This window comes from Gopherus flavomarginatus, chromosome 3 (genome assembly GCF_025201925.1).
Source record: "Gopherus flavomarginatus isolate rGopFla2 chromosome 3, rGopFla2.mat.asm, whole genome shotgun sequence".
Classification (NCBI taxonomy): Eukaryota; Metazoa; Chordata; order Testudines; family Testudinidae; genus Gopherus; species Gopherus flavomarginatus.
This window is the reverse complement of record NC_066619.1, coordinates 116693182-116707229: the sequence shown is the minus strand read 5'-3', so window position 1 is coordinate 116707229 and position 14048 is coordinate 116693182. Positions and strand designations below refer to the sequence as shown.

Sequence of the window (14048 nt, the reverse complement as noted above, 5' to 3'; positions counted from 1 at the left end):
TAGATCCCATACGTAGACATACAAAACTAGCATACCAAAAAGCCACTCCACAGTGTGCATTAATGTAGCAATAACCCACCACTGAGTGTCCTTTAACATAGCAATAAGTCACTTCAAGGTGTGCGTTAGCATAGCAATAACCCACAACAGAGCGGGAATTAGTAAGCTAACAATGGATACCTTTGGTGCACTCAAAGACATTCAACCACCAGTACTCAACTCATACTTACTATTTTACTTTAACTAAAGGCAAAATTACTGTTTCCCATCATATCTATACGAGGGGGCCCTTTCATTTCTTTACAATTTATTTGTAATGCAGTACTGGTCTGTGTATTGTAAATAACAATATCATTATGATAATGGAGATCAGCAGTTGCAATGTGATAAGCACAGAGGAAAAGCACTACAATCAAATATATTGTGCATTTGTGTTTCCTTTGGTTCCTAAGATTCAGTGACACATCTTCCACCCTCTAATTTCTCCTTTTTTATCTCTGTTCTCTATCTGTTATACTTCTCACACTCTAGGTTTTCTTAGTCTTTAAGAGGTATTTTAAAATTAAAGAGGATCTACAGTGCTGACCATTAAACAGGCACTTTGGGCCAACAATTATTATACATTGGTATCTGAGATAGCAGTGTTTTACCTTAGAATAAAATAGACCTGTAGTAACAATTGGCCCATGTTGATATTTAATACACCTTGTATAGAAACTTTTTTTTTTTAACTAAGAGGGTTACATTCTGATGCATCAGAGACTAATAAGTTTGAGTCATCTTTGTTTTCATTCAGATGCTGTGTTTTTTGAACCTGTATCACTATAAAGCATGCAGTCTAGTGAAATATATTTAATATTTAAATTTGCATTGATTGTAAGATGGGGACACATCTTCTCATGGCCTAAAGAGGTATGAAAATGTGCACTAGCTGGGTCTCTGCCCCACAGGGCTTTTTTAAAATAAAAGAAGCTGTAATGTAATTAATCACTGAGGAAACTTTTTCAGAGAAAAGTTTATTTCTTCTTATCTGCCCAAAGACAGTTCCATTTATAACATTAAAAAACAAACATTATTCAAAGATTAAGTGTCATTTTAAAAATCTCAAAAGTTATCTGTGGTATCTCTTTCCAGAAATTCAGATGCATATTCTTCTCTGATTGGTCTGTGCTGGTTCTAAAAGCGATGGTGACATCACAATGATCTACTAATGTCTGTTAGTCTATAAGGTGCCACAGGATTCTTTGCTACTTTGGAATGTGACACTGATGACTGTAAGAGGAAACTGTGAGACATATCCAGGCTAATGACTTTAGACGCACGATAGTTTTCCCTATGAATCCCATACTTTTCCTCTTTTTATCTCTGCTTATTTCTGCAGGGACTACCAAAAAGCTAATTTCCTCTTCTAAAGGTATGATCTCATCAAAACCTCTATATGGTGAGAATAGTTAAGGAAGTCTACTGTTACTTCTAGGAATAGACTGAATGCATTTTTCCCTTAACCTGTTGGGGGGGCAGGAGCTGATTGTTTGTTGTTTTTGTTTAAACTACTATAGTTTTTTTTTCCTCCAGAAATCTTAAGGAATCTGTTCCCCTCGGTGGCACTTTTAGAGTGTCTGCTTGAAAATATACAACTCAATTCTGCTTAGTGATCCCTTAGGGTGCTGGAGGGTAGAAAGGAAGTGTGCAGAGCATCTCCAACATCCCACTTTTGCACCTCCGCAGAACCTAGTCAGAATGCTGCTGCTAAAGCTGTCATGGGGTAAGAAAGGGCAGACTATGCTGAGCAGACCACAAAGGGTCTGTTGAGTTGATATGTATGGTACAAGGCCTGCCCCGAACCTCCCTGCTCTCCACTCCACTACTCTTTTCATGACACAAACAACAGAATTTGGTCCTTAGGAACTTTGGATCTGCCATACTGAATAAGCATCTATCAGTACTCTGCTGGGGTGATGCCAATCCCTGCTGCTTCAGAGGAAGGTGAATGAATTTTTATTGCACTTAGTCTGCCATGTAACGCTGAACGCAAGGGAATAATTCCTTCGTGACCCTAGCAACAATTCTCTTATGCTCTGAAGCATGAGGTTGGATGACCCTTCTCTGACCATGCATAATTATAAGAATTATTCTTTAACATAAAGTTATCCAGCTTTTTAAAAATCCAGACACAGTATTTGACCTGATAATCCCCTGGAGCAGTCATTTCCATTGGCTGACTACACACTGCATGAAGTAATATTTTCTTTTGTTTGCTCTATGTTAACTGTAATATCAATGTACGACCACTTTTCCTGCACTATTGGATGGCAAGGTTGGTGTGATTTTCCCCAGCCTGAAAAAATAACTTGTCCCAGAAAAATAAAACAAAACTCTGAAACTATCCAAAAATCTGACGTACGATTTACTAAAGGAAATACCAAACCCATATCATATTATTCACTTCACAAGATACACACATTGTCCAATCTGAAAAGCATGCAATTCTATAAGTAAAATATAAAGAAAATAATTGAGTCCCTAATCTACTATATCGTTGGCCCTACAGTAGGCCTTTTGTATCTGCCCTTAGATACTGATATACACCAGACCCTCGCTAGAATGCGTGTCTATCTAGCACAGATTCCCATATAATGTGGTCACGGCCATGGATCCCAAATTTAATTACTTTAATTACTTTAATTACACTTCATTTTAACGCGGTCCCGCGCATGGATCCCAAATCCTGCGTTCTAGCGAGGGTCCGGTGTACTTTTACCAACTTGTTTGCTTCTTCAGCACTTAACCAATCAGAATGTGCTAAAACCAAACAGACACTGAGCTGACAGGTCAGAGCTGCAGGTCTTTTAAAAAATTGACAAAATTGATAATTCAGCTGTCTTGACTTCCATGAATTTACTTTCACAATTTCCTATAATTTTGATGTTACATGATTGTTACACAATCTCATTCAAAACCATAGATTCTTGAGGGTAAAAAATCTGGTTCTTATATTTTAAACCTAAAAGTGAAGGAAGAACCTCAGAATTGCATTCCACCTGTCATTTTCAGATGTTACTTCTTGTTCTGGGCTTAACATATGGAATCAGTCATATTAGGTAAGTCATAGAAAGGTTACCTAGCTTCTCTGCATCATTTCTTGATTTTGTCCTTGTGTGGTTCCAGACTTCTGTTTTCAAGCTGGGTTTCCACTGGCACTATGACCGTGTCATCCAGCCTGCAATTTGTCAGCTGAAACATCCTTCAAATGCTCTTGCAAGTTTAATGTCTCTATGTAGAGTGCTTTGTATGTGTGCTATGTATTGATTCAAGTCCTTCCTGTGCTCAAGGCAAATTTCAACATAGTTAGGGTAGCAGGATGCAAATGTGACACAGGTCAATTCTCTAGTTTTCCCAAATTATGCTCAGTTCATCACCAAAGTGGAGGGAGCAAAAGGTGGGTTTAGGTTACCTTTGCAGTCCTCTGCTACTGGGTTGGCTATCTTCCAGTGCAGATCAGAGGGATAGCTCAGTGGTTTGAACATTGGCGTGCTAAACCCAGGCTTGTGAGTGCAATTCTTGAGAGGGCCATTTAGGGATCTGGGGCAAAAATCTGTCTGGGGATTGGTCCTGCTTTGAGCAGGGGCTTGGACTAGATGACCTCCTGAGGTCCCTTCCAGCCCTGATATTCTATGAATCTGGCTGTTCTGTACTGCACTAGCTGTCAAGAGTCCCTAAGGACCATTTCAAGCAGCCATGGATTGCTATGGTGTAGGTATGCCTTGGACATATCTCCTGCTGGAGCAGCTGGAAGGAGGGGGGTTGAGTAGGAACCATGATGACAGTTCTGTACCATTAAATGATTTACCTGGGGGGCGGGGCTGGCGCAAAGTGGAGGCCACAAGTAATACGATTTACAAGCTCTTCTGCACCTAAATACCATATGGTAAGAAGTCCTTTAGAAATGCTGGGACAAGACTAGTTTATACCAGTAAAAATAAATGGCTTCTGGTAGGTAAGAGGATGATTGAGAGATTTTCCCTCTATGATCCCTATCCCTCTCCCTCCTACTTGGAAAGATTGAAAGGGGTACAGATTATTCTGTACTTTCTATACGGCATTCCTTGTGCCAAGCAGCATGAAAGCCACTCCTTGATCAAACTGAGAAATGCTCTGAGCAGCATGTTGTGCCCAGAGGGGTTGCCAATGAAGTAGGAAGCTTGCACCTGAGTTTCTCTGGACTACAGGATGCAATTTCTAAGTATCAATATTTTACACCCTGGGTGCAGAAAAATATGCAGGATTTAAAATATATACAATTTATGTTCTGACCATCAATCTTTGCCAAAGAAAGACTGTCAGCATTTTTAGAGCCCATGGAATTGTATTGTTTTTAGATCCATTTGTCGCCGCAAATAAAATTCACAGCATGTCTCTAATTGTCAGCCAATATAGTGAGAAAAATAATCACAGTTTTGACAACTAATTTGCCCCATTTTTCTAGACTACCATAACCTACCTGTCAATGACTTGGAGGAGGAGGAGGAAAAAGATGATAATAACTACGTTGTACAAAGTCCTGAGGACCATGAGATCTTTTTAGAAACAGGTGAAGTAAAGTTTTAAGACCCCAAAATATAGATCTAACAGCAGAAATATACCAGCAACGTCAGTACAATCATCCACAAATTGCAGCTTTAAAAATGTTCTCCTATAGTGAAATTCTCCCTTTTTTAATATCATATGAATTGTTCCAAGTAAATTTATGTTCATAATCAATAACCCTTTGTTCTCTATAATCTTCTAGCATGCAAAAGAACTCACCCTACAGAGTCCTGCTGAATGGGATGCTGCTATATAGGCATAGAAGTCTTCACTGTGGATCCCTTTGCAAATTAGGACTATATAAAAATACATATATTATGAGTTATATTCTAGCAACAGAAATCTGTAGTTCCACGGTGGTGCAGTATTCCTAGTTCTTATGCATAGGATGGAAATAGAATGTTTGCATCACTATTATACGAAAGATACATGAAAGAATGCAACACATTACGTCTCAGCCTGAGGTACCAAACAATCAGTCATTATGTGCGTGAATCATGGCAGGAGAGTGGCCACAACACTAGCTGAAGAGAAGATGTGCAGCAAAGCACGGTCAGGGGAAAAACTACCTTTAATCAAAATGATAATGCAGACAGACAACAAATGGCCAACATTTCAATCCGGAATGAACTGAAGTCGCTTCCAAAGGAACCAAACACACTCCACTCTAGGATGCTCATAGACTCACTTTCCCTCAGGGAGATCCCGAGAGTCTCTCTCATTTGTCAGGCTTTCAAAGAACTAGTAAACGCCCAACAGAGGGGGAAATAAGCCTTCTACAGCAGTTCTCCAGTCTTTTCCTTATCCCTGGGGTACCTGTCCTACTGCTAGTAAAATTTAAGCATTGACTAAATTAGTACTATTGTGGCTTAGATAAGGTAGCATTGCTCTAACCCTAAAAACATTTTAAATACATGAATTTGTAATGCAGTGGACAAAGAACTGTATAGATTTATATAAATTTCCTTTAAACTAGTTCTTTCTGTAATTTTTTTAAATAAATCAGGCAGCACTTAATAGGTCTCTCAGCAAAACTACCATAATTAAAATCTCTGCTATTAAATTAATATCTGTACCATAGAATGGAACAAAATTGATTACAAAGGCTAAAGAAGGCTAAGCAAAGAAGGAGAATTATACATTTGAATCTTTAAAACATACATCTTAATTGTACTGTAGGCTGTTAAAAAACAGTAAAAACCAAATTTCCAAAAGAGAGTACCGTGGCTGCACCCAAAAACGATACACCTATTGTGCCTCAACAAATGCACACTTGCATCCATAAATCAGATAGTTGCATGCACAACTTGGTAGCTAGATATACATTAACCAAATTCGCAAGTGGGAAGTTGTGTTTTTCAGAGTTACATGCATTATGCTGTCCTTTGAAAATGTGGCCTTATATGTCAAAAATAAGAATTTAACTGATTTTTAAAAATTTATTTAGACATTTCTACAAATCCGCCTGTGTCCAAAGATGTGTTAATGCTGAAGAACAGTATGCAGAATTTACGGGAGTACTGTAAGTAGCCGAAGTCACCATTTAAGAACTCTACATGCAGGGACTTGAATAATTTTTAAGCACTTTAGGAGTAATGGGGCAGGAGGGATGATAGAACCATGCAGTAATGAAAAAAAAGTTTATTTCCTTGCATGACACTCAGATACCACTGACATGACAGTGATGTATGTACCTGATGGATGGATGGATGGATGGATGTTAAAGCAAGAAATCCTAATGTAGCCTCAAACTATTAACGTATTCTTGGGCTGTGTGGATGGAAGGGAAGGGATTCTATTGCCATTCTGTTTTTTAGTACAATATTTTTTTTCAAAGGCAAGAATACAGAAATCATTTGTGGTACAGTGTGACTTGTGGGGAGAAGAGAAAAGCAATGGGATCTCACAGGTTTCCCATTCATTTAACTGGGAAATTCAGAAGATTCCTCTTTCCTGCTAATCTGGAGATCAGCGCTGTTGGTGGCTGATGCTTAAAAGGAATTTAAATCCAGTACATTTACCTTTCGGAATCCACACCCTTGATCAATATTTAATTATAGGACTGTAAGAGAACTTTGTGGAGCCAGAACATGTTGTTACTTTTACATTTTATTTTTGGGATAAAAAGTTGGAATAGTGCTAGTTTCAAACTAAACTTTATTTCAAACTTTCTTTACTCATGTCTCACAAAACAAACATTGCTGCTAGGAAACTACTCTCTGTTTTATGTTACATGTAATGTTCTCATGTATTTGTACAATAATTCTTGTCAACACACAAGACAGTATGTGCACACTGATCAAAATTGGAAAGATTTTGTAACCAAATTGTTTCTTTAGTACATTCTTTTACAATCTAATCATGAACCACTGAAGTTAATGAGAATTTGTGCTGGCCTGTAGTGACACAGTGCTTCTGCAGCCTGAGCTACTTCACACAAAGGGTGATGGACCAGTGATATACACTGCCCCCCTCCCCCAAAACAAACAAACAAACCTATCAGCATCCCCACCAGCTGATACTGGGGAAACATTAAAGATGATCTCAACTAAAAGCCATGTTGTCCCTCCGTCCCACCCCATTCAGACCAGGGGCATGAGTTACACTGTCTTCTGTTACGTGGCTGCCAAAACTACAAATGGGAATAGAGAATCAGTAAGAATAGGTTGGCAAAAACCTATAGTTAGATGTTGGAATTTTTTCAAGTGTCCATTCCTATAGTAACTTCATACCTTTAAAAGAGCTTATTGTACTCAAACCTATTTGTTATTTAAACTTCTAGTGAAATTGCTCTCTATCAAAAAAGCTGAAGAGGAACAACAAGAGAGTTCTGAAGCAGAGCCTTCAGAAGGTAAGAATATACTGGAAGGTTTTATTGTGAGTATTACTCTTGTAATGATTTACTGTAATATGCTAACGAAAAGAACTTTAAAACTCTGCTCTGACATGATTTTCTAGTTGTATTCATTGGTGCCATGACTTGAACTTGACTCTCCCGCAGCCCAGGAGAAGTGCCCTAACCAGTGGGTTAACAAGTCAGTCTCTCTCTCTCTCTCTGGCCCAGTGAATATTTATGTATACAAAGTGAAGCAGCTTCAATAGGAGAGATTGAGAGAGTCCCCTCCTTTACCCAAATACTCAATAGCCTGATGATTAGGGGACTCTCTTGAGTTCAACTCCCTACTCTAAATCACGCAGAGAGGGGATCTGCCCTGGGCCGCCCACATTCTGATTGAGTACACTACACTACAGGGCTGCCTTGGCTTAAGCACATAACTTCAGGAGCAGGTTCACTGCTGTGAACCTCAGGCTAAGAGAGGCGCCTCCCCTTTGCCCAAAAGAAGGTAGCATCTAGATCACATGTTGTCGGTTCTGCAAAGGCACACATTTGGAATAGGAGACATCAATAACATACAAGTATTTTGCACTGAACTGGACAGCAATAAATAGAAACGGGACCTGAATTAGAGGATTAAAGTCAGTGCTTGACGTCAAGAACTCACAGATTCAGCTAGCTAAAAACAAAAGAAAGAATTGCTGACAAAATGATGGGTAAGGAGGTTGATAACAAAGTCATGTCTAATACAAGGACAATAACTTCTCTTTCTACTGTTTGAAGAGCTATATATATCATTGTACCAGCACAAAGGTCTTGACTTGCAGACAACGGAATGTAATACATTAAAACCGTGCATCCGACAAAGTGGGTATTCACCCACGAAAGCTCATACTCCAAAACTTCTGTTAGTCTATAAGGTGCCACAGGACTCTTTGCTGCTTTTACGTTTAAAGCAAAAGTTCTGTTTGACCATGCTAATACGTAACTGAATGATTCTTAGATTTTTCTTTCATTAAATATGAGAACGAGTGATACATTGTGCTATCCTGTCAAGAGATATTGGAGTGCTGCTTCAACATTTCCCATTTTGTTATGAATAAGGACAAGCACAATAACTTTTTTTTTTTTTGCTGTTAGCGACAAGGCTGTGTTGAACTGTAAATAGTCTTTGCAACTCTTTTCTCTAGAATCCAAATTTGGACCTCATTATCTCAACATTATCGCTCAAGGCCCAGTCGAGGAATCACTTAGTGGAGGTATGGTATGATGAAATCATCAAAACATCTTTTCACAGTTAAAATGGCCAAATTAAAACTTAAAATAATTGTAAATAATAAATTACACAAGAAAACAATGCTGACTTCTCAAAATATTCTGAATGCAATTGACAAAAGTGAAATTAACAAAGAAAACTGAATTAAAGAGACTGTAATTCTACATCTACATTGACTCCAAAATATCTACATTGACTCTAACATAGTTGATAACCATACTCAGATTTTATAAAAATGTTTTGCACTTATGGTAGCCCCTTTCATTCAAGGATTTCAAAGCAGTGTAAAGGGTTAAATAAGCCTCACAACACTCCCAGGAAGTATGCAAGTATTATTGTCCCTATTTTAAAAATGGGGAAACTTGGGTACAAAAACTTACCCAAGCAAGTCAGAGAAAGGAACTGAACCAAGGTTTCCTGATACCCTGTCACGTGCTTTAAACCCTAGAACATGCGCTTACACCAAATTCTTGAAGAATTCTCTAGTCTGTATCTCTGGCTTTAATTTTTTTCCTTCTATGAACAACCAAAGATTATTACCATTTTGGAACTGGGCTGACCACGAAGGAACATATTACCCTTAATCCCAAAAGTCTACGTGGGGCTTTCACTGAAGTAAATAAGACTCACTTGTGTACGCAAAGGCATAATTTGGCCTTTCGAGTCATATATTCTTTTTCTGTTTGGGCTCACTTGCAAAGTTCCTAATAATAACTTAAGAATTCATGCCTTTGGCAAGGCAAATCACCATGTGTCTGAACTGTCATTTGTTTCTTCTCAGTGTTTCTGAAAAATAAGCTTAACTTCCTTTGTTTCCATGTAAAGAACATCTTAGCAAAAATATTTTTAAAGACCAAATTTAATCCAGCTCCTAAGGAAAGAAATGGCTCTACAACATGCTTATTTATTATGAACTTGTGTATCAGACCTAAACAGATGAAAATAAGTTACTTGCTATTAGTTTTACTGTGCAATGACTGAAGTACTACTGCCAGATTCTTGTCATCCTTTTACAGATCTAAGAGCAAAACCTGTGAACATTTACAAGGACCCAATTTTGAAAGACCTATCTGCTGGTAAAAGTCTACAGACAGAGAATTTCTGGCTGATTTATGCAAATAGTTTTGTTGCCCCTTTGAAAACACTTATGGTAGGAAATTAATTGGCTTTTAGAAACTGCATATGCACTAAAAGACAATTAAATGTATTAATCTGATTGCTATTGCTTATTAGAACATATTGCAATCAAGAAATAAAAGAGAATCCAGATGCAACTAGGTCTTAAAAAAAAATCAGTGCAAGCAAAAAACAGACTGCACAACAACTAAAGGCCGCAGTGAAATTCTGGCCCCATTGAAGTCAATGGCCCAAATCTCCAGCTAATGTAAATCAGCATAGCTCCATTGACTTAAACAAAGTTACACCAATTTACAACACCTGAGAATCTGACCCTAAATTTTTACATACAAAAGGATATAACCAAATCAAGATCTATTATAATAGTTGCAATTAAATAATTTATAATATGGTCAGCTGCTTGCAGATTACATTACTGTATGCAATGCTGTTGTAGCAATGTTTGTCCCAGGATATATTAGAGACAAGGTGGGTCGGAAGAGCTTTGGGTAAACTCGAAAGCTTTCCTCTCACCAGCAGATGTTGGTCCAATAAAAGATATTATCTCATCCACTTTGCCTCTTCAGATTACATTGTCTTTGTTTCCATTCTGAAGCAAAAGAATTAACTTCATATGTCAGGGGGTAGGGAAACAGGGCACATTACATCACCCGTGTTTTCACTGCAGCAGGTTTTTTTGCTTTCCAGCAGAACTGGATAACCAAACTCCTGAGTTCAATGAGACAGAATATCACCCAAGAAACATGTTTTTTAAACCAGTACCAAGTAAGAACACAGTACAGTACTTACTATAATCTTATTGACTTCCCAGACAATAATCTTCTGGGATCATGGAGATGATAGAGCTCAAGAATACTCACGAACACAAGGTCATATTTGTTTGGGGGGGGGTGAGGGGAAAGTATTTTGATTAAACTAAAAATGTTCATAGATCTCTGTACTCCATGGGGGCTGTTAAACTTCTACCAGAACGTCCTCTGGGACAGATCTGGATGTGGTAGTGATTTGAAGATCTTCACTTTGGGCTAAATTGTGGTCGTGAATGCAAAGGTCAAATAAACAGGTCTCAAGCATGGGATCTATACAGAGGCATGTCTAGCCTTTTTATCAGTATGCTCATTTGTTGACGCAGAACCTAGTGGTATAATCTTTTTTAAAAAATCATCATTTCTATGTACATGGCATTCATTGTTTGAATTTGATTGGTCTGGTTTTATTTTTCTAGTGTCGGATAAGGGTGATCTTATTCAAAAGAAGGCAGCAAATGTAGGAAGAAAAAAAGATGTAAGGGAAATACTAATGCTTGCTGTATCATCTACAACTCTTATCATTTTAATCATATTTATTATATGCTGTGGTATGACTCTCAGCCAGTTCAGCAAACAAAAAAAGTAAGTATTCCTATCACATGGAGTCTGAGTCCTGGGAGGAGGCTATGATGAAAATACCTGTTCTGTACAGGCCTCCCCATTGCACCTCTGAGCTCCCATATGGGATAGCTGAGTTTGTCTTTGGTGTAATGCTGGTGACAACATCCAGGTTAAGAGCCCTCAGTTATTTCTACTTCCCATAAGACAATGGCTCTTTTGTGTCGCTTCAAGAGCTCAGGATTTTACCCTAGGAAGTATGAGCAGACTTACGCATAAGCCTATTGTTTCTAATTATGCACAACAGTGCTGCCTAATGCACCATGTATATGGAGCAGGGATGTACTGCTAGACCCCAGAATGCCGCCCACACCTGATATGTTTCTGTTAAGGTATTCATGTTCTAATAGAATATTAACTCTTAAAAGAAAACTACTGCTCTTCTCCAGTACACAGAAGTGGTAAAGCAGTTTAACAGTGAAGGGTAATATTCTTATATTGAAGATAATTACATGTTGAAATACATATGCTTTAAGAAAAGAATTACATGTTGAAACGCATAAAGGTTTTAAGATGTAAGGTTGCTATTGTTAACATTTAAGTGATACTACAGTTTTATGTAGAACTGTGCAAAATGTTTAGTAACCAAATAAAAACAAATCCAACTTCTATTTTCTCTCCTGTTTGGGAAAAGGCACACATACATTCAATCACTTTGGTAACATTTTCCCCTTCAGGCAAAAAGCAAGAAAATCACAAATGCTCAAACAAATGTTGAATCTAGGAAGTCTATGTACTACAGCGTTCTTATCAAATACATTAACTTTTCCTGCTTAGGTGTTAAAATCTTGAAAAGCGAAAGCTTGGTAATTTATATGCAATTCCAAGAAAGACTACAGTGTTTGTTCTCAACATAATATTTAATGAGTAATTTTTTTTTTCTTTTTGTGTTTCAGGGGTTCTAGTAATGCCTCCACCACTCATGCTGAGCAACAGAGACTGGCATATCTATCTTATTTTCAACCTTTGGAAGGAGTATCTGATTCTTCTTTTTCTAAGACTGCAGCCAGTAGTATGTGGGATGAAAAAACACTGTCAGAGATAAGGAGCAATTCACAGTCTAGACATTCAAAAACAAGAACATTATCCAATATAAAGTCAGTAGATGATGTGTCATCAATTTCTGATGAATCAGCTCGCAGTGGAGCTACTTCATATAAAGCCTCAAAAACAAGCGAAAATGAGCTATAAACCAATCAGCTGAGTGCAGGATTGACAAAACCTTTGAACCCTGATGCTGCTGGTATAAAAACAAACAAAAAATGCTGCAGCTACTTTTATAAAAATAGCATGCATTTGTGATTCATTAAAGTTTACAACTTGCAATTACATGAAGGAGGCAGAGCTAACTTTAAATTCTGATAGAAAAGGGAGAAGGGAAAGGAACTTGAAATTAAATCTGGATCACAAATGTTTGCAGGCGTACTATACTCCAAGTGCTTCAGAATCACGGGTAAAAGGAACAGAACAAAATTGGCTTTTAAATACCGTCATCTACACAACGCTACATGTAGGCAAAAGGAGGACCTAAGAAGTCTTTCCCAGGAACTCTATTGTTGTGATTTACTACAGTGACCTTGTGAAGTGAAGTGAAGTAAATTCAAGGCCATATAAGCCAATACCAGGGGCATATATAGATTTGTAATGATGTAATCTTGAAGCAATAAATCACCTTTTTGAAAGATTTTTTTCAATAATAGCTATCTTGTATCAAAAAAGATATTAAAAATATTAGCATTAAACTATTTTCTGAAATAGACACTGAGAATTTCAGTGAGAATAGCCTTTCAAGTCTGAGAGAGACAAATAATACCTGTGTGACAGGTTTGGTCACAGAGACCCCCCTGGGGACTGTCACTTGTTGTGCCGAGACTACCTCTGACCCCATTTTCTCTGCCAGTTTGGGACTCCAGAACCCTGTCGTCTTGAGCCAGACACGGAAGCCTGCTGCAACACAGACTCAGGGTCTGAACCATGACACCAAAGCTGAAGACTTAACTGAAAACAGCTTTGCAAGTATTCCTATCTCCAGCACCCAGACACCCAGTTCCCAGTGGGATCCAAACACCAAATAAATCAGTTTTTCTCTGTATAAAGCTTATACAGGGTAAACTCATAAACGGTCCACCCTCTATGACGTCAATAGAGAGATGTGCACAGCTGTTTGCTCCCCCAGGTATTAATCACTTACTCTGGGATAATTAATAAACAAACGTGATTTTATTAAGTATACAAAATAGGATTAAGTGGTTCCAAGTAATAACAGTCAGAACAAAGTAAGTTACCAAGCAAAATAAAACAAAACACAAGTCTAAGCCTAATACATTAAGAAACTGAGTACAAGTAAATCTCACCCTCAGAGATGTTCCAATAAGCTTCTTTCACAGACTAGATTCCTACCTGGTCTAGGCCCAATCCTTTCCCCCAGTACAAACCTTGTTAGGTCCAGCTCAGCTAGTAACTAGGCCATTTCTTCATAACTGGTCCACACATATGCAGTGGAGACTTGCAGGTAATCAGAACCATCTACAGTCAATTGTCCTAGACAATAGGAGCCATCAAGATTCTAAACCATCATTAATGGCCCACACTTTGCATAATTATAATAGACCCTCAGAGTTATACTTCATATTTCTAGTTTCAGATACAAGAATGATACATAAATACAAAGAGAATGAACACACTCAGTAGATCATAAGCTTTGTAATGATACTTCACAAGAGAACTTTTGCATAAAGCATATTCCAGTTACATCATATCCACATGTATAAACATATTTTTATTA

The 14048-nt window shown here is 37.9% G+C and overlaps 1 protein-coding gene across 1 annotated transcript; it reads left to right on the top strand.

The window, feature by feature from the left end:
* The first annotated feature begins 1335 nt into the window (after positions 1 to 1335).
* Positions 1336 to 12454, top strand: EQTN (equatorin). Its single transcript, XM_050943203.1, has 9 exons — positions 1336 to 1441; positions 4487 to 4591; positions 6035 to 6109; positions 7370 to 7438; positions 8614 to 8682; positions 9716 to 9775; positions 10524 to 10601; positions 11062 to 11227; positions 12160 to 12454. Exons 1-9 carry the CDS (start codon positions 1336 to 1338, stop codon positions 12452 to 12454), a joined length of 1023 nt encoding a protein of 340 aa, XP_050799160.1.
* Positions 12455 to 14048: the final 1594 nt, after the last annotated feature.

What these genes read in the sequence shown, in the direction of transcription:
- EQTN (XM_050943203.1), top strand. Translation starts at nt 1,336, where the DNA reads ATGAATCCCATACTTTTCCTCTTTTTATCTCTGCTTATTTCTGCAGGG. An exon ending in TGAAGCAGAGCCTTCAGAAG is followed by an intron (nt 7,439 to 8,613) that starts GTAAGAATATAC and finishes TCTTTTCTCTAG; the next exon opens with AATCCAAATTTGGACCTCAT. An exon ending in CAGTTCAGCAAACAAAAAAA is followed by an intron (nt 11,228 to 12,159) that starts GTAAGTATTCCT and finishes TTTGTGTTTCAG; the next exon opens with GGGTTCTAGTAATGCCTCCA.